This window comes from Giraffa tippelskirchi, chromosome 2, assembly GCF_054371585.1.
Source record: "Giraffa tippelskirchi isolate mGirTip1 chromosome 2, T2T-mGirTip1v1.2.pri, whole genome shotgun sequence".
NCBI classification, from domain to species: Eukaryota; Metazoa; Chordata; class Mammalia; order Artiodactyla; family Giraffidae; genus Giraffa; species Giraffa tippelskirchi.
This window is the reverse complement of record NC_137276.1, coordinates 205,176,180-205,200,259: the sequence shown is the minus strand read 5'-3', so window position 1 is coordinate 205,200,259 and position 24,080 is coordinate 205,176,180. Positions and strand designations below refer to the sequence as shown.

The window sequence follows — 24,080 nt, the reverse complement described above, 5'->3', positions numbered from 1 at the left end:
CTTCATCTGAATCACAGCATTTCTCAATTCCCCTGAGAATTGTACATAACTAGAACTGTTCTTGATGCACAAGAGAAAAGTCTATTTATTTCACTGAATGGATGCCTGAGGGCATTAGGGCTTAATTTTCTTGTGGAGTCCCTCATTGGTTATTGCATTTCACAACAAAGATGAACAAAGATTCAAATTAGTTTATTAATACCAGTATTAGTCTGAAAAAATTACTTACTCCTAATATTCACCTGTACTAAATACTCATGCTGATTCTGTAGAAATCGATTTTCTCATAGTTGTAAATCAATATAAACAGAAAGTTAGATGAGACAAATGCTGAGTCCATTTCATATATACATATATACAAGGTCTTCTTGTTTATTCGGAAAAGTTGAAATTGCTATGGCATAAACAGTTTCTGATTTTTTTCCACCCAGTTTTTGATTGTTGAATATATCCAGAGGTCAAGCAGATATACTAACAATAATGAAAACCAGAATACTGATTACTAATCCACAGAAGTGTGTCACTATTTAAAATGACATGTATTTTTTCACTGATTTCCCACAAGGACACTGTAAACTAATATAGGTATTATTAGACAATTCATCTCACAGATGGAAACAATGAAATTTACAGAGATCAAATGTCTATAAAATCATGCGTATAAGTTTTAAAACTTGAATTTATTACGTCTTATATAAGACTATATTGACTTTTACTAATACACTGTATTTCAATGATTAAATTTGAAAATTAAGTAGGATAGGACATAAATTTACTTTTTAACTCACCTCTTTGGTCCCATGATTCATATAACAGATTTATACTGATTAACTTATATTTAAATCATGAATAAAAATTTATTCTTAAAAAAGACGAAATATATAATGTGCATGACTACGTAAGACAGGAAAAAAAATTCTGGTTTAATACACCAGTTTCCTTTGACCTTCACACAACAGAATGACCTATTTACTTTGCAGGAACACAAATTTAACTTCTCAGGGAAAAGGGGCTCTATGACATCAGCTGCATAAAGCATGTTGATTTCCTGTCGGGGAACAGAGGGGAAAAGGAAGCAACAGACACTGAACAATGAAAGAAGTTGGAAGACCAGAGGAAAGCACTGATCGAAGGAAGGGAGGAGGAGCAGATGGCTTAGGAGGGAGACATGTGGGAATTGGGGGAAAAGGAAGCAATTGGCAAGGAGAGGGCTGAATGCCAAATTTATGAAGGATCTGGAGGACCCTGGGGATCTGGATGGGATGTGAGTCAGCTGCTTTTTACCAAAATATCACACCAACAAGGGAAATCAAAGAAGCCTACAAAGACACACAGGAAGCAGAGAAGGACTGGAAAAAGAACTGATGACATATTGCATTCTAACAATTGTACCTCTTAGCATGGGGAATGGGAGGTGTTAAATCATCTTTTAGGTATAACTGAATTTTTCTCCGAACTTCACTAATGATTTTCAAACCTTTAACTTGCTTATGAAAGAAATGATACAGATACAACTCTTCTATTTAAACCACATTTTACTGATACCCTGTATTGGTGTGTTTTCTCATCCATATCTAAATCAATTACTTTAAACCATCTAGGCTTAGGGTGACCAACTGTCTCACTTTTCTGATAACTAAAGGTTATTTTCCTGGGACTGGGATTTTCGGTGCTAACACTAGGACAGTTCCCTACAAACCAGGATGGTTAATCATCTTATCTAAGTAAAAACCTTAAGAAAAGGCCACTAAGTGTCCTTGCTCTTCATGCTAAAACATACAGACACTGAAATTTTCCCCACATTTTTCAAAGAAGAATGAATAAGGTCTTAATACAGGGATGTGATAAGTAGATGAAATTGACAATAAAATGGTTTCTGAACTATGGCTTTGATAAGAATAAGTAACTTATAATGAAAGCATTTTTTGTAATTTATTTTTTTCAACTAAGTAACAAAAAATCTATAAGACATATAGCATATTTGTAGCAGGCTGTTTTGAGGACAGGTAGGAAAAAGATTAAAATTCAAGACACAGCTTATCTCAAAAAATAAGACAACTCATTTAAAAATGCTGTGTCACAAAGTCACAAACAAAGATGGAAACAATATGTATTATTCATCTCTAAATTTTAACTTAAAAGTTAAGAGTTTCAAACATGAAAGTCTTTTAAACTCTTCTTTTAAATACTAAAATGACATAATTCCGGGTAAATGACAGTAAAAGGTCATTTGGAAGAAAATTATCTGGAATTTCGGAAATGAGTCCAGGATAGTGTTTACCATCTACACTGTAATGTTACTATTTAGCTTTTACAACATTTTATTGTATTTATATAAAACTGCAAAGCTACTACATCAATATTTTTATTTAATTTCCCACTCATTTAATTTCTCATAATTGCTTAATTTTTCAGCAGTAACTTTTGATGTGTGTACAGCTGATGAAATTAGAATCTAGCTAATCCACAAATTGCACAATTGACTATATAGTCAGTTAAATCATTCTCTAACTCATTCCCTTTTAATATAAATCCTTCTTTCCTTAAGTGCCAAATGGTGAAGAGTCATTTACCATCCTCTTTAGAAAAATCTCCTAATATCTTTTGAGGAAAGACCTCTACTGTCCAGAATAAATGGTTTTAGTTTATTTGAACCCTTGGTTAAACTATAACTGGTTAAGTTGAACTTATTTGGTTGAACTTGGCCATTTATAGGTCATCTTTTGTGAACGTACCACACTTCAAATTTTATAGATCTTTGTTATATAACATTTGTTATTACTGGGCTTAATATGGACTAATTCTCAAATGTATCTAGTTTAGTTTCAAAACCACTATAACCTCCACTGTGTGAACTAATCTCTCCAGACCCTTACAAACTCAAAGATAATATTTCACAGTGGAGACTAAGAGTTGCTGCGATTCTGAGTTGCAATTTGCACTAACAGCAAATTCTGAGTCTTTATATATGTGGCAAAATCTATAGAACCTTTAGAAAATGCTGCCAGTAAACAAAAGGCAGGTGTTTCCACAGCCAGTTCGGAGTTAACCACTGCATTAGTGAAATTTTAGTATTTATGTGACAGGCCTGCTGTGAGGACAAAATGGTCAATATATATATAAAGTGCTTAGAATGGGGCCTGGCACATAGTAAGTGTGGCATTAAATGTTTAATGTCAATATCCTCCTCCTCAACATCATTATCACTAGCATTAGCCTCCTCCTTGTCTCCATTAAGACACAATTGACAGGTATAAGTGTAACATAATGGAAAGAACATAGCTTATTCACTGAGTTTCAAAGGGGATTAAATGAGATAATATAAAATCTGTACATGGCAGTGCTCAACATACAATAGCTACTGTTATTACTATGGTAGAGTAGTAAATTGTTGGTGTCCTTACAACGACCAATCATCAGGGACTTCCCTACAGCTCAGATGGTAAAGAATCTGCCTATAATGCAGGAGACCCGGGTTCGATCCGAGTCAGGAAGATCCCCTGGAGAAGGAAATGGCAACCCACTTCAGTATTCTTGCCTGGAGAAGTCCATGGACAGATTAGCCTGGCGGGCTACAGTCCATGGGATCGCAAAGAGTCGGACATGACTGAGCAACTAACACACACACTCGCACACAAGTATTATTGCATCACTGATGCAATGGACATGAACTTGGGCAAGCTTCAGGAGATGGTGAGCTTGGTATGCTGCAGTCCATGGGCTTGCAAAGAGTTGGACACGACTGAACAACAACAATTGTGGGGCTTTCCTGGTGGCTCAGCAGTAAAGCATTCACCTGCAATTCAGGCGACTCAGGTTGAATCTGTGGGTCAGGAAAATCCCCTGGAGGAGGAAATGGCAGCTCACACCAGTATTCTTGCCTGAGAAATTCCATGCACAGAGGAGCCTGGCAGGCTACAGTCCATGGGGTCGCAAAAGAGTGGGACATGACTTAGCGACTAAACAACAACAACAGGTACTACTGAAGACCTTAAATCATTTAATTTATAAATACATTAGTTTTTATGCTTATAAATGAATTAAATAAATTTTATTTATATCTTCTATGAGAGATGGGCTATTTCCTTCTGACATTATGCCTGCCATACCTGTAGCTACCATCAAGAGAATGTTTATTTTGTAGAGAACCAATAAAAAGATATGGGAAACATGCCTCAGACATTGAACAACTGTGTGAGTCTCCCAAAACTAGCATGATTTTAACATACTTATCTTTGTACTAAGGTAACAATATTAAAATTACCCCAGATCTACAAATTTAAAATAAATGGCACATTTTTAAATAAGCTTAATACCATTTCACAATATTTTGGCACTAGTAAGTTTCTATTCTCTTTTTACCAATGATGATTCACTCTGTTCAGAAACTCAAAATCATGCTAACAATTTTTTCTTGGCCTTTTGGGGTCTACTTGTCAGCAACATAATTCTGTAATTGACAATCTTTACACACAGTTATGCCTTTTTGTAGTCTAGGAATTTATTTGTGGTATGTACTTTTAACTGTATTTATCTTTTTCTTTAATTCAAGGGCAATTTTAGTTTTTTGCTTGAACACATATTTTTTTTCTCAATATATGGTATTGTTATCATCAATCTTATTAGTAACATTCTCAATTTTCCACTCATACAAAATAGTCTTGAGGGGCTTCCCTGCTGGATCAGTGATTAAGAATCCTTCTGTTAGTGCAAGAGACACGAGTTTGATTCCTGATCCTGGAGGATCCCACATGCTGAGGAGCCACCAAGCCTGAGTACCACAACTATCGAGCTTGTGCTCTAGAGCCTGGATGCCGCAATTAGTGAATCCACTCCCGGCAACTACTGAAGTCTGTGCACCCTAGATCCCATGCTTAGAAACAAGAGAAGCCACCAGAATGAGAGGATGGCACACCACAACAAATAGTAGCCACCACTCACTGCAACTAGAGAAAAGCCCATGCAGCAATGAAGAACCAGCACAGCCAAAAATAAATAAATAATTTTTAAAAAATCTTGAATTTAAGTACAATATTTCCAAAACACAGTGAAATAAAAGCAATATATCACTTTTTATAAAGTATATCTAAATGTTCTACATCAAAAAAAACAAAAGTCTTAGGTCCTCTAATTAATTTCTATGGGAAAAATTCATTTATTAATAATAATGGTTATGTCTAAGTTTCAGATATATGGAGTAAATCTATTTAATCCAGCCTTCCCTTCTATTTCTCATTCTCAATATAAATACTCAGGTTTTGGGTGGGGGAAGACAAGAAAGAACACTAGAGACAAAAACCATCTAATGCCTCTTCCAAATTATTCTAAGAAATACATGCCAAAAAAGTTCTAAAAGATTCTCCTCTCAGGTAGGAAAATAAGAAAATGCTTTTTATATATTCTTGATTTATAATCATCATAGATCTAAAATTTGGCTTGGAATACTGGTCAGGGTAAAAAGAAATGACTTAGAACATCAAAAAATGCAGGTGCAGTTTCAATTCAATTACATATTTTCCTTTTCTGTAGGGTGTGGCTTTGTTCCTACAGCTGGGAGCACTGTACTTTAAATTTTCAACAAAGAAAGCCACCACATTAAAGAACTCTAGAAATTCCTATAACCAAAACTGTAGCAATAACCATGCAATCTTCATATGCCTTTCATAAGGATAATATGTGCTTTAATCTCCTGTTTGTCTGTACTTAATACATTTGGCAAAGTACTTTAACAATAGAAATGAAAACGATCATTCAAGAACAAAGCTGAGGAAAGAAGAACCACATAAAATATCTAATAACCAACATCTCTTAAGAATTTACTTTGCATTTTTGAAAAAAAAAAGAATTAGAATTAACATCAGGCACTATGTTTCTGTTTTAAGGTTTTGTTTTAATTACTCAATTTTAGTTTGCCTAAGGGAAGAAAATCCAACAAAAACAATTATGATCTAAATAAGAGCAGTGATTTTGTATACAAACTGCCGATTTTTCATCTATCATTTCCTTGCATGTATAAATGTGCTTTTTTACCTCCAGTGTTTTACCAGTTTAACAGTCATAATTTACACAAAACACACAGATGGTCTTAGAAACAGTAAAAGTTTCAAAATGTTACAACTTCCTGGCATATGGAACACTATAGTGGATCATCATGTTGGCAGCATTTAAATGACTTTAAAATTATTTATACATTAACATCTTCGCATCATTTCATAGTCATAGGTTATTTCAGCTTTAAAGTGTTTGATTCCTGATAGGAGGTGGTTCATATACTGATTTTAAGCTACTAATGTGTGGAGGCATTGGTGCCCTTTATTTACAGGATAGCATCTTCTAGACAGTAAAATGTAAATGGAAATTCTGTAATAAAGCACTTTGGCATAAACCACAACATTTCTTCTAGTTTAACATATAAAAGGAAGTTCCAAGAATTTTTTAAAAAATAAAATTTAACGTAGCAGTTTTACACCTTTTTTGCCACCAAAAAAATGCACATATATATGCATACACACAAAACAAAACCTTTAAGATTAACTTAAGACTTTCAAAATGTGAGGCTACAACACCTTTATGTTTTAACTATTTTATTAGATACAGTATAGAAAGAATTGTCTGTACAATTCTAATGTGCCTGATTTCAATCTTTCCAATCTCTTTTGAACCAGTTCAGTGAGTTTTAATCCCACTATTAAATTAAAACTGCTATTGTCAAGTTCATTAATGACCACCAAGTTGTCGATTCCAATGGTCAATTCTCAATCCTTACATTACTTGCTCTACAGGCTGCAACTGACTCAGTCGCTGCTGCTGCTAAGTCACTGCAGTCGTGTCCGACTCTGTACAACCCCACGGACGGCAGCCCACCGGGCTCCACCGTCCCTGGGATTCTCCAGGCAAGAATACTGGAGTGGGTTGCCATTGCCTTCTCCAGTGCATGAAAGGCAAAAGTGAAAGTGAAGTCGCTCAGTCGTGTTCGACTCTTTGCGACCCCATGGACTGTAGCCTACCAGGCTCCTCCATCCATGGGATTTTCCAGGCAAGAGTACTGGAGTGGGGTGCCATTGCCTTCTCCTGACTCAGTCACTGCAACCTCCTTAAAGCACCATCTTCAGTTGGCCACCCTTCTGGTTTTCGTCTTTTCTTACTGACTGACTGCTTCCTTTCAGTCTCCACTGCTCTTTCTGCCTCTTTTCCCTGAGAGCTAAACACTGGATCTCTTTTCCTTTCTATGTATAGTCACTCCCTTGGTGATTTCAGTCTCCTGTTTTTTAAGTAATATGTACATGCTGATGATACCCGTATTCATTAAGATAGGCTAATGAGTCTCTGCTAAGAAATTCTCCGTGATTTACTACAACAAACACTTTTTTCTCCTTCTTTCTACATGGCCACCAGGGGAAGACAGGAGTGTGGGGTGGAAAGTTCTGCTACATCTAACTCAGGCACCCAGGCTCCTTGGGTGTCCTGGAACATGTGTCTTCCTTTCTCTTTGCCACATGGTAAAGAGAAAGAGCGCTGGAGGCTCACCCACTAGTATTTAACATCTTTAATTTTCACTCTTAGCTCACGAAGCTGAACCAGCCAAAGGGGTTTGCCCCATAGCAAGGAAACTGGGAAGCAGAACCTTTCTTCTGCCCAGGAGGGGAGGACTGCCTGGTAATGAGTACTTGTTTGGTCTACCACAGCTCAAATTTTTCTCCAACCTCAACCTCAACTCTGATGTTCTGACTCATGTTTCCAACTACCCATCTGACGTTTACACTTGGATATCTAATAAGAATTTCCAAATCACAATGTCTAAAACTGAGCTCCTGATACTTCCCATTTCAAATCTTCTCTTTCTACAACTAATGGCATCTCTAGCATTTCAGTTGCTCACACCAATGGTCTAAGATAATCCTTTTCTTTTTCTCACAAGCCACATCCAATCTTTTAGCAAATTCTGTTGGCAACTGCTTCACAGCAGATCCAGAACATAACCTTTCCTGTTCAACTACCTCCTAAGAGAGATTAGTGAAAAAGCTCTCACTGTTCTCCACCGTTACCATTCTTTACCGTGTACTCCAGAGAGTGGAGGACTCTTCTGAGAAATCTCTGATGCTTCACACCTTGTTTTGAGGGGAAGTGAAACTATTTACAAGGTCTACAAGGTCCTAGACAGTCTGGTTAGCTTTTTCTTTTTTTTCTTAATTTTTATTGGAGTATAGTTGCTTCACAATGTTATGTTAGTTTCTGCACACAGCACAGTGCACCAGTTACACATTTACACACAGTCACTCTTTTTAAGACTATTTTCCCATATAGGCCATTTCAGAGCATACAGTTCCCAGTGCTATACAGTGGGTCCATATTAGCTATCTATTTTGTATAAAGTAGTGTGCATATGTCAACCCCAATCTCCCAGTTTCTCTCTCCCTGCCTTCTCTCACTCATAACCATAAGTTTTATTTCTACATTTGTAATTCTATGTTTTGTAAATAAGTTCATTTGTACCCTTTTTTCAGATCCCACATATAAGCGATATTATATGATATTTGTCCATCTCTGTCTGACCTAATTTCACTCAGTATGACAATCTCTAGGTCCCTTACCTGCCTCCTGAGAAACCTGTATGCAGGACAAGAAGCAATAGTTAGAACTGGAGATAGAACAACGGACTGGCTCCAAATTGGGAAAGGAGTACGTCAAGGATGTACATTGTCACCCGGGTTATTTAACTTCTATGCAGAGTACATCATACAAAATGCCAGGCTGGATGAATCACAAGCTGGAATCAAGATTACAAGGAGAAATATCAACAACCTCAGATATGCAGATGATACCACTTTAATGGCAGAAAGAGGCTCTTGATGGAAGGTGAAAAGAGGAGAGTGAAAAAGCTGGTTTAAAACTCAACATTCAAAAAACTAACATCATGGCATTTGGTCCTATCACTTCATGGCAAATAGATGGGGAAAATGTGGAAATAGTGTCAGATTCCATTTTCTTGGGCTCCAGAATCAATGTGGACGGTAACTGCAACTGAGAAATTAAAAGACACTTTTTCCTTGCAAGAATAGCTATGACAAAGCTAGATAGTGTATTAAAAAGCAGCTATATTACTCCATTGACAAAGGTTCATACAGTTAAAGGTACGATTTTTCCAGTAATCACATATGGATATGAGAGTTGGACCGCAAAGAAGGCTGAGTGCCAAAGAATTGACGCTTTCAAACTGTAGTGCTGGAGAAGACTCTTGAGAATCCCCTGGACAGCAAAGAGATCAAATCAGTCAATCCTAAAGGAAATCAACCCTGAATATTCATGGGAAGGACTGATGCTGAAGCTGAAGCCCCAATACTTTGGCCACCTGATGCAAAGAGCTGACTCACTGAAAAAAACACTGATGCTAGGAAAAATTGAGGGCAAGAGGAGAAGTGGGGGACAGAAGATGAGATGGTTGGATGGCAGCACTGATTCAGTGGACATGAGTTTGAACAAACTTAGGGAAATAGTGATGGACAGAGAAGCCTGGCATCCTGCAGTTCATGGGTCACAAAGAGTCGGACATGACTGAGTAATTGAACGACAACAGCAACTGTTTTGCTATTTCGTTCTTTTTTATGACTAGTTGTCATCCTTGATGCCATCTCCTACAAATCTCCCTTTGCTCATTCTGCTCCATCCACAATGACCATTCTGCCTTTTGTTTTGAATGTTAGAGGTACATCCTGACTTAGCGTCTTTGAACTTACTATTTTGTCTGAGCATTCTCTCTTTATCCCTCCCCTCAGTTTTTTTCACACCTTTATGTGAAACATTTCTTGTCCTCTATTAATACTTAAAATTGAAATTCTACCCCAATCCTAATTAATCTGTCTACCACATCATTATTTTTATAGGACTTATTATAGTCTAATACACTACATGTTATACTATCTATTACGGATTTACCTGTGTAATTAATCACAGGATATAGCTTCAGAAGGGCATTGCCAGATTTCTGTTAATGCTGCATCTCCAATGCTGGGAAATTTATCATTAATTTGTATTAAACACAAACAGGTAATCAGGAAACAGCTGAGGAGGAGATGGATAATAATAGTGTTAATGAGTTTGAATTATCAAGGAGGGAAATGGAAATTTCAGATAAGAGTCATCAAATGACTTAAAAAATATTTTTAAAGGGAAAATTTATCTTAATTTTGCATAAGTCTAAAAGGAATCTGTTATCAATAACAAAAGGAGCATTTGGCCCTAAACTCTATCCCCTTGTACTCTTGACTCTTTTTCCCCAAATCAGTGTTTCTGCATATGAGACATCAGAAGCCACTTTGCTATGTGGATTTTCAGCATCTCATAAAAGTAGAGCTAGGTCCTTCTCATCCTAATTCCTAAAATTAAAAAAATCATTTGAGAGGCTCATGCTAATTCAGATCAGTGTAGAAAAAAATGTTTGCTTTACTTTAAGGGCGCTAAATCCCTGTCTACCACAATTTCTCTCTTTTTTTTCCCACTATTTAATTTTCATACTGATCTGCTAACTAGTTGTTCAGAAACAGTACAAGCATTTATTAGGATTACGTGGTCCTATGTGATCATTATAACTTTTTTCTTCAACATTAGTGAAGACCTTTGCTTTACACACACATTCTCCTGGGAAACTTTAAATCTTGGTCCATAAATTCACAAGGAGATCAAACCAGTTAATCCAAAAGGAAATCAATCCTGAGTATTCATTAGAAGGGCTGATGATGAAGCTGAAGCTCCAATACTTTGGCCACCTGATGCAAAGAGCTGACTCATTAAAAAAGACCCTGACGCTGGGAAAGATTGAAGGCAGGAGGAGAAGTGGACGACAGAGGACAGAGGATGAGACGGTTGGATGCTATCACTGACTCAATGGCCATGAGTTTGAACAAGCTTCCAGAGATGGTAAAGGACAGGGAAGCCTTGCATGCTGCAGTCCATGAGGTTGCAAAGAATCGGACACAACTGAATGACTGAACAACAACAGCAACATGAATGACAAAGAGAACAGTAAAGGAGATTATTGTACAATCATAGAATCAACGAGAGTACAGTTACCTAAGTACTTTGGTCAATTCCTTATAAGACAGAAAAATCAAAGAAGTCTCATAGAATTGCTGTTAACAAGAAAACATGCATCATTACTTACTACAGATAGCTTACTTCTCTACTCGTATCACAGTAGAAATTAGAAATCCAATAATCTAGTCACATTATCTTATTTTGCAATGAGGCCAATCCATTATTAACCATCATTCAGAATAAGATTTTACTTTTCAGAAATGACATCAAACTCTATAGAACACAAAAGCAATTTAAAAAGGAGAAAGATATAAATTCTGAAGTGACTTAAGAAGCTTTCTGGAAATTATACTGTATTTCTGAATTCTATTTATAATTTTTTGCTATAACATCTAGAAATGGGATATGCTCAGAGTTACTAAAATAACTATGTCATACATAAAGTGTTAACTCTCAGACACTGAAATCATAGGGTTTTTTTTCTGAGTAGCGAACTAAACAACATGCATATTCCTCTTATATTTATGTCAATACAGGGAGAATGAAAACATATTTGTTTTAAAGAAGAATTGAAAATGAGAGCTGTTGCAGTCCTGAGTTTAAAATAATCCACGTTTTTTCTCCTTTTCTTTGTTGGAGATCCATACAGTTAGATTTATAAATGTTCCCCACTGCTGAATTAAATACTCACAGTTATTCTTTCATCTTTATCATCCAGTGGAGAGCCATCTTTCTTCCATGAAATGGTGGGCTCGGGATGGCCTCGTGGGGGCTGGCATTCCATCACTGCAGGCTCTCCCACAGCCACCATGACATCGGAAGGGTTTTGTCTGAAGTCATCCCGTAGTACTGTAGAAACAAGATTAAATCATTACACTCAATGGTGATATATATAGCCCTTATCTCTGAACTTCACAAAGGAGACATTTATTATAGTAAACGACTACTAACAGCTATCTCAATACATCTCGGAAAATCTATATCTACTTACAGACGTATGCAGTTTAATAATGATATCTGGGCTTACACGCACAATGGGGATAATTTGATATTCTTCATAGGCCAGTGGGCAAGTGTTTTCTGCTGCCTAGTGCCCTGACAGCATCTGGCTTACCTCTTACTTGCATTTCTTCTCTGCCTACTGCCCGTATTTTCTCATCCATGTACTAATGAATATAACTGAACCCTCCTTTTACTTACACGACACATTGGGGTGATGCTTTCTATTATTAAATGAATACATATACATGCAAACAAAAATATTAAAGTAAAACGTACTTCCAACATGGATTTGATTGATTGAGATATTTTAAAGATATTTAAACTAGTGTATAAGAGTATCTAATCACTACAGTTTAACTATGCCCATTATAAAAACTTTAGACATATTTGCAAAATTACTAAATTCAAAATACTGTGTCTTTTTCCATTATCACTGAGTGAGGGGCAATGTTAAAAGGCAGCAATGATGACACCAGCATTGCTACCAACAGTGTCATTTTGTATGTTCTGTTCTTTGCAGTTTTTGTGGATTTGGTAAGGGGTACATATTAATAAGAGAAGAAAACAACAAAAGCAGAAAGACTAGAGATCTCTTCAGGAAAACTGGAAACATCAAGGGAGCATTCCACCCAAAGATTGGCACAATAAAGGATAAAAATGGCAGTAGATGCTGAAGGGGTCAAGAGAGATGGAAAGAATACATGGAAGAAGTATATAAAAAAGATCTTAATGAACTGCATTACTATGGTGGTGTGGTTAGTCACCCAGAGCCAGACATTCTGGAATGAGAAGTCAAGTGAACCTTAAGAAGCACTGCTGTTAATAAAGCTAGTGAATGTGATCAAATTCCAGCAGAACTATTCAAATCCCTAAGGGATGATACCATCAAGGTTCTGCATTCATTATGTCAGCAAATCTGGAAGAAATAACAGTGACCACAGGACTGGAAAAGGTCAATCCTCATCCCAGTTCCCAAGAAGGGTAGTACCAAAGAATGTGCTAACCATCGGACAATCACACTCATCTATCCTGCTAGTAAGGTCATGCTTAAAATCTTGCATGCTAGGTTTCAGCATTATGCAAACGAAGAACTTCCAGATGTCCAACCTGGGTGTAGAAAAGAAAGAGGAACTAGAGATCAAATTACCAACATTCGTTGGATTATCAAGAAAGCAAGGGAAATTCAGAAAAAACATCTATCTCTGTTTGATTGACTACGCTGAAGCCTTTGACTATGTGAATCATGACAAACTACTCTTAGAGAGATGTGAATACCTGTCTTCTGAGAAACCTGTATGCAGGGTAAGAAGCAACAGTTAGAACCCTGTATGGAACAACTGATTGGTTCAAGATTGAGAAAGGAGTATGATAGGGCTGTTTGTTGGCACCCAGTTTGTTTAACCTATACGCTGAGCATATCACGAGAATTGCTGGGCTGGATGAGTTACACATTGGAATCCAGATAGGCAGGAGAAACATCAACAACCTTAGATATGTGGATCATACCACTCTAATGGCAGAAAGCAAAGAGCAATTAAAGAGCCTAAACTAAAGGAACTAAAGATGAGGCTAAAGGAGGAGAGGGAAAGAGCAGGCTTAAGACTAAATATTAAAAAAGCTAAGATCGTGGCATCCAGCCCCATTACTGCATGGAAATAGAAGAGGAAAAGGTGGAAGTAGGACAAATTTCCTCAAAATCACTGTGGACGGTGACTGTAGCCATGAAATCAGAAGACAATTGCTTCTTGGCTGGAAAGTGATGACAAACCTAGACAGTGTGTTGAAAGCAGTGACATTACTCTGCCCACAAAGGTCTGTATAGTCAAGGCAATCCTGAAACATGGTGCTGTGAAAGTGCTGCACTTGATATGCCAGCAAATTTGGAAAACTCAGCAGTGGCCACAGGACTGGAAAAGGTCAGTTTTCATTCCAGTTCCAAAGAAAGGGAATGCCAAAGAATGCTCGAACTACCGCACAATTGCACTCACCTCACACCCTAGTAAAAGTAATGCTCAAAATTCTCCAAGCCGGGCTTCAGCAATACATGAACCGTGAATTCCAGATGTTCAAGCTGGTTTTAGAAAAGGCAGAGGAACCAGAGATCAAATTGCCAATATCCACTGGATCATCGAAAAAACAAGAGAGTTCCAGAAAAACATCTATTTCTGCTTTATTGACTATGCCAAAGCCTTTGACTGTGTGGATCACAATAAACTGTGGAAAATTCTTAAAGAGATGGGAATACCAGACCATCTGACCTGTCTCTTGATAAACCTATATGCAGGTCAGGAAGCAACAATTAGAACTGGACATGGAACAACAGACTGGTTCCAAATAGGAAAAGGAATGCGTCAAGGCTTTATATTGTCACCCTGCTTATTTAACTTATATGCAGAGTACATCATGAGAAACACTGGGCTGGAAGAAGCACAAGCTGGAATCAAGATTGCCGGGAGAAACATCAATAACCTCAGATATGCAGATGACACCACCCTTATGGCAGAAAGTGAAGAAGAACTAAAGAGACTTTTGATGAAAGTGAAAGAGGAGAGTGAAAAAGTTGGCTTAAAGCTCAACATTCAGAAAACTAAGTTCATGGCATCTGGTCCCATCACTTCATGGGAAATAGATGGGGAAACAGTGGAAACAGTGTCAGACTTTATATTTTTGGGCTCCAAAATCACTGCAGATGGTGCTTGCAGCCATGAAATTAAAAGACGCTTGCTCCTTGGAAGGAAAGTTATGACCAACCTAGATAGCATATTTAAAAGCAGAGACATTACTTTGCCAACAAAGGTCCGTCTAGTCAAGGCTATGGTTTTTCCAGTAGTCATGTATGGATGTGAGAGTTGGATGGTGAAGAAAGCTGAGCACCGAAGAATTGATGCTTTTCTTAAGAGTCCCTTGGACTGCAAGAAGATCCAACCAGTCCATCCTAAAGGAGATCAGTCCTGGGTGTTCATTGGAAGGACTGATGTTGAAGTTGAAACTCCAATACTTTGGCCACTTTATGCGAAGAGTTGACTCATTGGAAAAGATCCTAACGCTGGGAAGGATTGGGGGCAGAAGCAGAAAGGGACGACAGAGGATGAGATGGTTGGATGGCATCACCGACTCGATAGGCATGGGTTTGGGTAGACTCCGGGAGTTGGTGATGGACAGGGAGGCCTGGCATGCTGCGATTCATGGGATTGCAAAGAGTCGGACACGACTGAGCGACTGAACTGAACTGAACTGATAGTCTTTCCAGTGGTCACGGACGGTTGTGAGAGTTGGGCTCTAAGGAAGCCAGAACACCGAAGTATTGATGCTTTAGAACTGTGGTGCTGGAAAAGACTCCTGAAAGTCCCCTGGATAGCAAGGAGATCAAACCCAGTCAATCTTAAGGGAGATCAACCCTGAATATTCATTGGAAGGACTGATGCTGAAGCTGAAGTTCCCATATTCTGGTTATCTGATGTGAACAGATGACTCATTGGAAAGTCCCTGATGCTGGGAAAGATTGAGGGCAGAAGGAAAGAAGAGAGCATCAGAGGATGAGATGGCTGGAAGGCACCTCCGAAGTAATGTACATGAACTTGGGCAAACTCCAGGAGATGATGAGGGACAGGAAGGCCTGGTGTGCTGCAGTCCATGGGGTCACAAAGAGTTGGATATGACTGGGTGACTAAACAACAACAATAACAAAATATTATTTTATTTAATTCTCAAACTTGCTCAGAATGAGAAATATTATCAACATCATTTATATTACTAAACATATTTTTTAGAAGAGGAAACTTTGTACTATAAGCTCAAACGGATACTAATATAATACTAACAAACTCTGAAACAGCATTATTCAGTTTGTGATTATTGGAATAAAATGTGTAAATTAGACATGTATTTGAAAAAGAATTAATACAGTATAACTGTCCTCATTATCTTGTTAACATCAAGAAATCATAATTTTTTGGCATTAGTCTGAAATCACATCTCTGCTGCTTACAGGGTAGCTAATCTCAAAGACATTACTTAATACTTCTATTTCCATATTTACAAAGCAGGCATGCAGATGCACACTTCAATGATAAGTACAAAAATGTTAGCTACCTTTCTCCCATTTTCCCCCAGTGTGTAATAAAAGGTGACCAATTTTAGTAGTTTAACCTGATACTCAAAATGTTCACTGGTATGTTAAGTGCATAGATTTGAAGTGATAACTATTATAGATCTTTAAAAATCTATTGAATTAAATATCTGATACTACAATTCTGTACTGGAATGAATGTCTTTCCATTTCAATGGCATTTTAAAATATTTTCATGGATGAAGGACGACAATGAAAAAAAAACCCTATGATTTCAAAAGTCACCCTTAAATTTTGGTTTCAAACCCCCAAATAAGCTTAGAGACTTACAAAATCCTAATACTTTACTCTTGCAGTTCCCTACTTTTCCTTCCTTGATGCCAGCTAACTGTGTGCATACATCTGAGTAAGCCATAATATTCACTCAAACAAAACCATTTTTTTTCATCTATCTATTAAGAAAACCTGGGCACAATAGAACAGTATGAAAATACCACTTAAGGAGGTGACTTGTGTCTCCATCTTTGGAAAGAAGGATAAAAGGAAATATGATCACATTACACTGCTGTAAGTCTGATTTCAGTAGATACATTAGTTATTAATTGTAATAAAGTATCTATTTCATAGACACAAAGATAAACCATGTTGAACTGAAAATTGCAGCTACTGTTAGCACATTATAAATGAACAGAGTACAAAGACTTCCACCATTCATGAACTTATATTACTATTATGTGTTAAGAATAGGCCACAAATAAAATGTAAGGTTTATAAAAAAAGCAAATGAATTGACCTTAACAAACAGTATGCACTTTTGCTGGATCACATTATTAATCTAAGATAACACTTCTGAAAAACATTTAAAACTCCTGATACATGCAAAAGTAACATAATTTTCAAATAAAAATAAATAATTTGTACAACTTTTCTGCTTGGTGAGCTAAAAACCAATTTAGTAACACTATATCTTATTTACAAATTGAGATCATATCTCAAATAAACTAATGAATAATAAAATGTCTTTCAAAAATATCAAAGGTCAGATAAATCAAGGGTTTTTTTTTCTTCCATTTACTATGTTATTTGAGTTTTTACAGTATATAATGAAAAGCTAACAAAATGTAATCCATTAAAGATCATTGCTTAGATAATGCTCATGTAATTATTTTTGCAGCTGTAAAACATAAAACTCCAGCATTGCCTATGGCTACAGCCAACATTGCATAAAGTTATGAAATTAAGTTTTTCTTCTCTCTTCTATAAAAGCAACTTTTCTTCTCACTTGTCCTGAACATTTCCTTTTGGGGAAAAAAAAATACTACGTGTCACATTATAAAATTATATGAACTTTTAGTTAAATTATCCAATTTTCTTAATTCATGTGTGTATTTAAGTGATTAAAATAAAAACTGAATTCAAATGACTGGCAGTGTCTTGGCAGAAAAACCAATCATATCCGTGAGTAAAATCAAAATTAGATATTTTTTAATTTTTTAAAAATCTCCTTTTCTTCTCTAACTTCTCTATTGATTGAAGTGTATATTTTCAAATGTTTTTTGACTTGAATAGTATGAAATTCTAAAATATGGAACTAACTTTTGAAGACAAGATTTAATATCAATTTAAATAGTAAAAGAGAGCAAATAGCATATAAAATAGATTCAAGTAGATATCACTTAAAAACTGTTAAATCCCAGTTCCGTCTAATATTATATTTCTTCCATATTTATCTAATTGTTTTATGTTTACAGGTTGGTACATGTCATTTGGCTCAACTCCTTTTCACTTTTCTTCATTCTGTTAAATTGGAAAAAAAAATAAATAAATAAGCTTCACTGAATCTTTGACTCTCCGGAAACTTTTTGGTCTAAAAAGAATGACCAGTTAAAGTTTATTCTTTAAAACAAAACAAAACGTATAATCTTTTGTCTTTCTGAAAAGCCATACATCAATTGTAATGCAGTTCTCAGATTAACTGAATATGTTTTCAGAAAAGGATTCTAAAATTCAGTGGTGACTTGTTGGCAACCTATTTGGCTAATATTGAAAAGACAGGTGGCAAAGTGAAAAAATAAGTTAAATAGAAACTTTAAGTATTATGGAGATTTTAATATTTGCAACACACACATTGTGGGGAATCTTAGAACTGAATGAAGCATAAAATTATGGGAAGGGCAGTGGTCTTTGATAACATCTAATTCATTCCGCAATTAGAGGCAACTGAGTCCCAACTTTGTCACTAGCCTGTGTTATTTGTTAGGAAGACACCAGAAGAGAACACTGGCATCCTGATTTTCAAGGCACTTCTCTTTTTAAAATGTTTTACCTTGTCACCATTTTACTGTAAAATGCAATTTTCCTGTCTAATCTATTTGTAGCAAATCCACTTCATTATTACTGAAGGTTTGATTTACCAGTGATTGTACATCAGTGCACTGCAGTCTCATGACTACCCGATTTTGTTGAGGCTCAAATGCTCCTAAAATTAATCTTATTCCCTAACCATGAGGTGAACAGCTGTGAACTATAATACCTGGTTTCATGAATCTCAGAATCTTGGTGTAGTTAGGGGACTAAGAGATGTGGACTCCAAACTTCTTTTAGAAATTCATCATCTAAGGCTCCTCAGGAGGAGAGGAGCTCATCACATAAGTAATAATAATGATATTGTTAGCTGCATAATAATAATGTTAGCAATGAGTGACATTTATTGGATACTTACTATATAAGGAACCATGCCAGGTACCCACTCATTTAATCCACATACCAAAGCTATCAAAAAATGACCTTATTAGTTTCATTTTACAAATAAGGAACTTGTAAAGACAGGAGCAGAGTCTATCAAGGACACTTTTCAATCAACTTGATTACATCTGGTCTTAATAGCATGTGCACAATTCTAAATACATAGCTATAATGAATACTTCAACCTCTTCCCTTTAGAACTGAAGTTGCATGAGAAATATCCTTCTTGACACTCAAACAAACAGCTACCTCGGAATATATTCTTCGTTTTTGTATTTTCTCAGACTTTTCCACGTTTGGAAGAGGCCACTGCATATTTTCAGTGGCATACTGAGAATCAGAAATCATTCAGAAGACATGTGTCACACTTTTACTACATATGTCATGCTTTTATTCTTCTATTTCAACAACAAAATGATTGAGAAAACTGCACAATAATATGCATTTTAATTAAATATGGACATTTTAATTAGAAGTGAGTGTCTTGGGAAAAGCAGAGGAAGATAATATGCAGTCCTGGGAATTTGTCTTTCTATTTAAAAAGAGTACTTTGTCAGTGAAATGAAGCCTCACAGCAAATAGGAGTAAGCTGTTAACAGGGGAAAGAAAAAAAAATGAATGAAACCCTTAAAAATAGGGCATAATTGAGGAGAGAGTAAATGAGGAAATATATTCCCAAAGAGGACAACTTCAAGGATGCTCAGAGACAGCCTGCCTGGGTTACAATGTACCACTTCAATTACTTTCAAAATCACTAATTGCTTATCTTGTCTTTAACTGGCAGAGATTACATTACCTCTTTGATACTTTATGTTTTCTACCTAAATGCCTAGTTAACACAAGTAAAGGGTACTTAATTTTAAAATAACTATCATTCCCTTTTTAACACATTTGTACCGAGCGCATACTTTGTGCTTGGCATCTGTGCTAAGCTTTTATGAAAATCGGCATAGGTTTTGTATTTTTCTTGCAGTGCAGTTTACATAAATGGTGAAGTAGATCAAGAAACAACATTAATCTTAACCTTGTCAGGAAATAGTAATACAAGAAGATTTAGTGCAGGTTACTTTGTACTCAGATATATCCTTTAGGATCCAGCTATGGAAGTGTTATCAACAATGCTTTTATAACTATTTGCATTCTTATTTTTTAAGCTCACAACATTACCCAGAAGAGCAAAGTGTTATCTGGGGTACAAAAGTTTTCAAAACTAACATTTCTCAAAATAAAATCATGATTCCAAACTTATAAAAGCATGTCAACAAAAGGATGAATGTACAGCAAGATATTTTAACCAATTGAAAAAACTAAAATGATAACATGTAAAATGATCTTTCATGAAGTATTATCTTTATAGCATCATATTCTAAAGCTAAGGCACTTGATTTTTAAAATCATGCATGCACACATCAATTCTGTATAAAGCTATGATTTAGTCATGATTGTTTCCTAAAGGGTGCACATTTACTTTTTAAAATTTGAATATGTATCTATGAATGCTCTTCAATGATTACATCATCTCCCACTTGTGATTTTTCTAGCATGCATTTTGAAACCTTAAATTATGCTTTGTTTAAGATCCTGGAAGAAAATATGCTGTTTAAAACTTCAACTACTGAAGCTTTTAAAGATTCACAAACCTCTTATGCTCCACCATAAGAAAGCAGTACTTAAATAAAAAAGTATACATTCTGAAAAAGTAACATAGTAAGGATGGATGTCAAGTATCACTCAGTCTTAACTAGCAATGAATACAGAGCCCTGCAAATAGAGAAGTTAGTACCAAAATAGGAGAAGGCAATGGCAACCCACTCCAGTACTCTTGCCTGGAGAATCCCATGGATGGAGGAGCCTGGTAGGCTGCAGTCCATGGGGGTTGAGAAGAGTCAGACATGACTGAGCGACTTCACTTTCACTTTTCACTTTCATGCATTGGAGAAGGAAATGGCAACCCACTCCAGTGTTCTTGCCTGGAGAATCCCAGGGATGGGGGAGCCTGGTGGGCTGCCGTTTATGGGGTCGCACAGAGTTGGACACGACTGAAGCGACTTAGCAGTAGCAGCAGTACCAAAATGAAAGTAATTAATAGTAATGTATTATTTTTTGCTTTGTTCTTTAAAAAGAATTATTGGAGTATAGTTCCTTTATAATATTGTGTTAATTTCTACTCTACAGCAAAGTGAATCACCTATATGTATGTGTGTGTATATATATATATATATATATATATATATGTATATATATACATCTCCCCTCTTTTTTGGATTTCCTTCTCATTTAGGTCACCACAGAACACTGAGTAGGGTTCCCTGAACTATACAGCAGGTTCTCATTAGTTATCCATTTTATACACAGTATCAACAATGTATATATATCCATACCAATGGTTTTTGTTTTAAACAACATGTAATGGAGCAACAGGCTTAAACACAGCTGCATGCCTCTGTGCTCTGCTGGGTGGCAGCAATGGGGACAAGCAATCCTTGCTCTTTTAATCACTAGAATTCCAGGTTGGGTCCGAGCTTAAACTACATTCCCACTCTGCAGAAACATGGGCAGCAACATGATGACACTTTCTAGGAAAAGTCCTCATGGCCCGTTGCAGTCATTGTTTTCTGGTTTCATTATTCTACTTCAGGACTCATGTGTGCTTCAAGATGCACCCTAGAGTTTATTACACTGGCACCAAGTCATCAAGACAGAGAGGAGGGAAGTTTGGCATACTTGACTTATGTTACATACTCGACTTACGTTAAACCCATGATGCATTCCAGGGAAAGGCGTATGTACCTCAATAAGTATCAACATTTAAACAGTTAATACTCAACAGACTTGCTATCTGGGAGATCATTAAAAAATGAACTGCCAGAGTTAGGTTGCTAAAATCATATGTTCTCACTTAAAGATGTCAGTAGCTTAATAGACGTTTGAATTTTACACACTTTCAACTATAATCTAAATGGATTTATTAATGAAAAATGCAGCATTTGTAAAACACCATTTGTAGATAGCACTTCTTTAGGAGTCAAAAAAAACATAAGTGAGGAATTTCAGAGTAACCACATGTATCCTGCTACTAGCCCACAATTTTAACAGATATATTCACAAAGGCTCAGTTATTCCCAAACAAAACAGAGTATTTTACACCCTTTCTTGTTAGGGTTATTACAAAGACTAATTATTTAGTGTTTATACAGGACTTGCCATTTATATAGTGCATTACATCTGCAAAGAAGTATTACTATTACTCACTATGTAAGGAATTGCCAAATTTCTCAGCTGCCAGTACAAGTGGAAAGGAGGACAAAGAATGCCATTGATGAGGGTTTCTAAGTGCCAGAGCAAAAGTCACATTCAGGAGTAGCCTGGCAGGGTTAAAAAAACACAGATAGAATGAGGCTATCTGAGGTATAGGACCCTGACTGGGGCAAGAGAGACATGTGTCCTTTCTTTCATAAAATCCAACTTTCTGTTTAGCATCCTGCACTGAGATAGTCCTTGATCAAAGGAATATACTTATCTATTTATTGTCTGGCTTTTTGTATTTAACTGTCAACTCCATGAGAACAAGAAATTTGTTTTTATCAATCTACATATCCAGTGCCTAAAACAATGCCCAAGATGTAGCAAGCATTCAGAACATATATGTTTACAATACACCTTCTGAAGCTAAGTATTCTGAAGCTAAGTATCTGAAATAGCGCTAACATTAGGAGGAGTCCTACCTTCATAGTGACCAAGGTATGGGGAGGAGACAGATAATAGTCAACTAAACACACACAGAGATACACAACTATAAATGTGATACATGCCATGAAGGAAAAGAACAGTACTGCTGTGTGAGAAACTAATGAGGGAATAATTTAAATAACAGTTAAACTGAAGCCTGAAAAATGAGTAGAACTTATCCTAGAGAAGTGAATTGCAGGCAGGGGAAATGATCTAGGTTGAAGAAAGAGTCTTTAAAACACTCACACTCTGCCTAGTGGGACAGGTTGGCAGAGGTGCACCATGACATTGGTAGGGGAAGGGGGTACCAGATTTGCTACCCACAGCATTCCTGATAAAGGTTCAGCTTTTATTTTCATTCCCATGGATAGCCACTTCAGTGGTTTTTAAGCAGAGCTGGAATTATCATACTTAAATATTCATTTTTGTGGCCTTGACAATGAAATGAAGAGGGAAATAAGAACTGAAGTGGAGAAACCAATTGTACTAATTAAGGGAAAAAATGAGGATGGTTTTATACAACTATAATGACACAGAATAAGTGCAAAAGGAAAAGGAGAGATATGTGCTGTAAGAGCAAAATAGCTTCTTGAGTGACTGAAGTTGAAAGAAAGATGCCAAAAATGATGCCTAAGTTTCTGTTTTGAGGAACTGAATATGTCATTTTAAAGTACATATTACATAAAAACATATACCATTTAAGATACATATTATATTATGTGTGTGTGCTTAGATGCTCAGTCGTGTCTGACTCTTTGTGACCCCAGGGACTGTAGTCTGCCAAGTTCCTCTGTCCATGGAATTCTCTAGGTAAGGATACTGGAGCGGGTTTCCATTTCCTACTCCAGGGCATCTTCCCAACCCAGGGACTGAACCCATGTTTCCTGCATGGGCAGGTGGATTCTTTATCACTGTGCCACTTAGGAAATCCTCACATGTAAATATACATGTGCGTATATATATTATATATATATATATATATATATAATATATATACATGTACTATATATCTTAAAATATATATATAAAACTAGATAATTTCAGAGTTTAATAAGAATATTTCTTTATAGATGAAAAAATACTATGGTTTCAAATTCTGCCCCTTAGTATTTAAGGCAGGACTCATTTTTTACCTGTCTAAACCTTTATGCCACCATATTCCAAATCTCAATTGGTAACTCATATCTCTCCATCAATTAATCTATATTATAATTATTAGAATGACAAATTTTAATTTAGTTTGATGCATATAATTTTAAACTGAAAATATGAGAAAAACTACTCTACTTTGATTTTATACATGTATATACAAATATGTGACCATATATGAGTGAAGTATATGATATATACATGATCATTAACTATTCTTTTAACCTCCATACTTTGCAGCAAATTAGTAAAAACTCACTTAGTTATTTTGTTCAGAAAAGAAAACAACTCAAAACATTAGGGCATTTTTCAGGACTGCCATCAAGTAAGCTTAATTTACTATTTAAATATATGA

The 24,080-nt window shown here is 36.1% G+C and overlaps 1 protein-coding gene across 3 annotated transcripts in view; it reads right to left on the bottom strand.

Moving 5' to 3' along the window:
• ROBO1 (roundabout guidance receptor 1) overlaps window positions 1-24,080 on the bottom strand; it is a 1,242,585-nt gene that overhangs the window by 128,987 nt on the left and 1,089,518 nt on the right. For all 3 annotated transcript variants that reach the window (XM_081552483.1, XM_081552494.1, XM_081552499.1), the window contains one exon: window positions 11,723-11,880. In XM_081552483.1, the coding sequence (XP_081408609.1) occupies window positions 11,723-11,880 (158 nt within the window). The remainder of the gene's footprint in view (window positions 1-11,722; window positions 11,881-24,080) is intronic.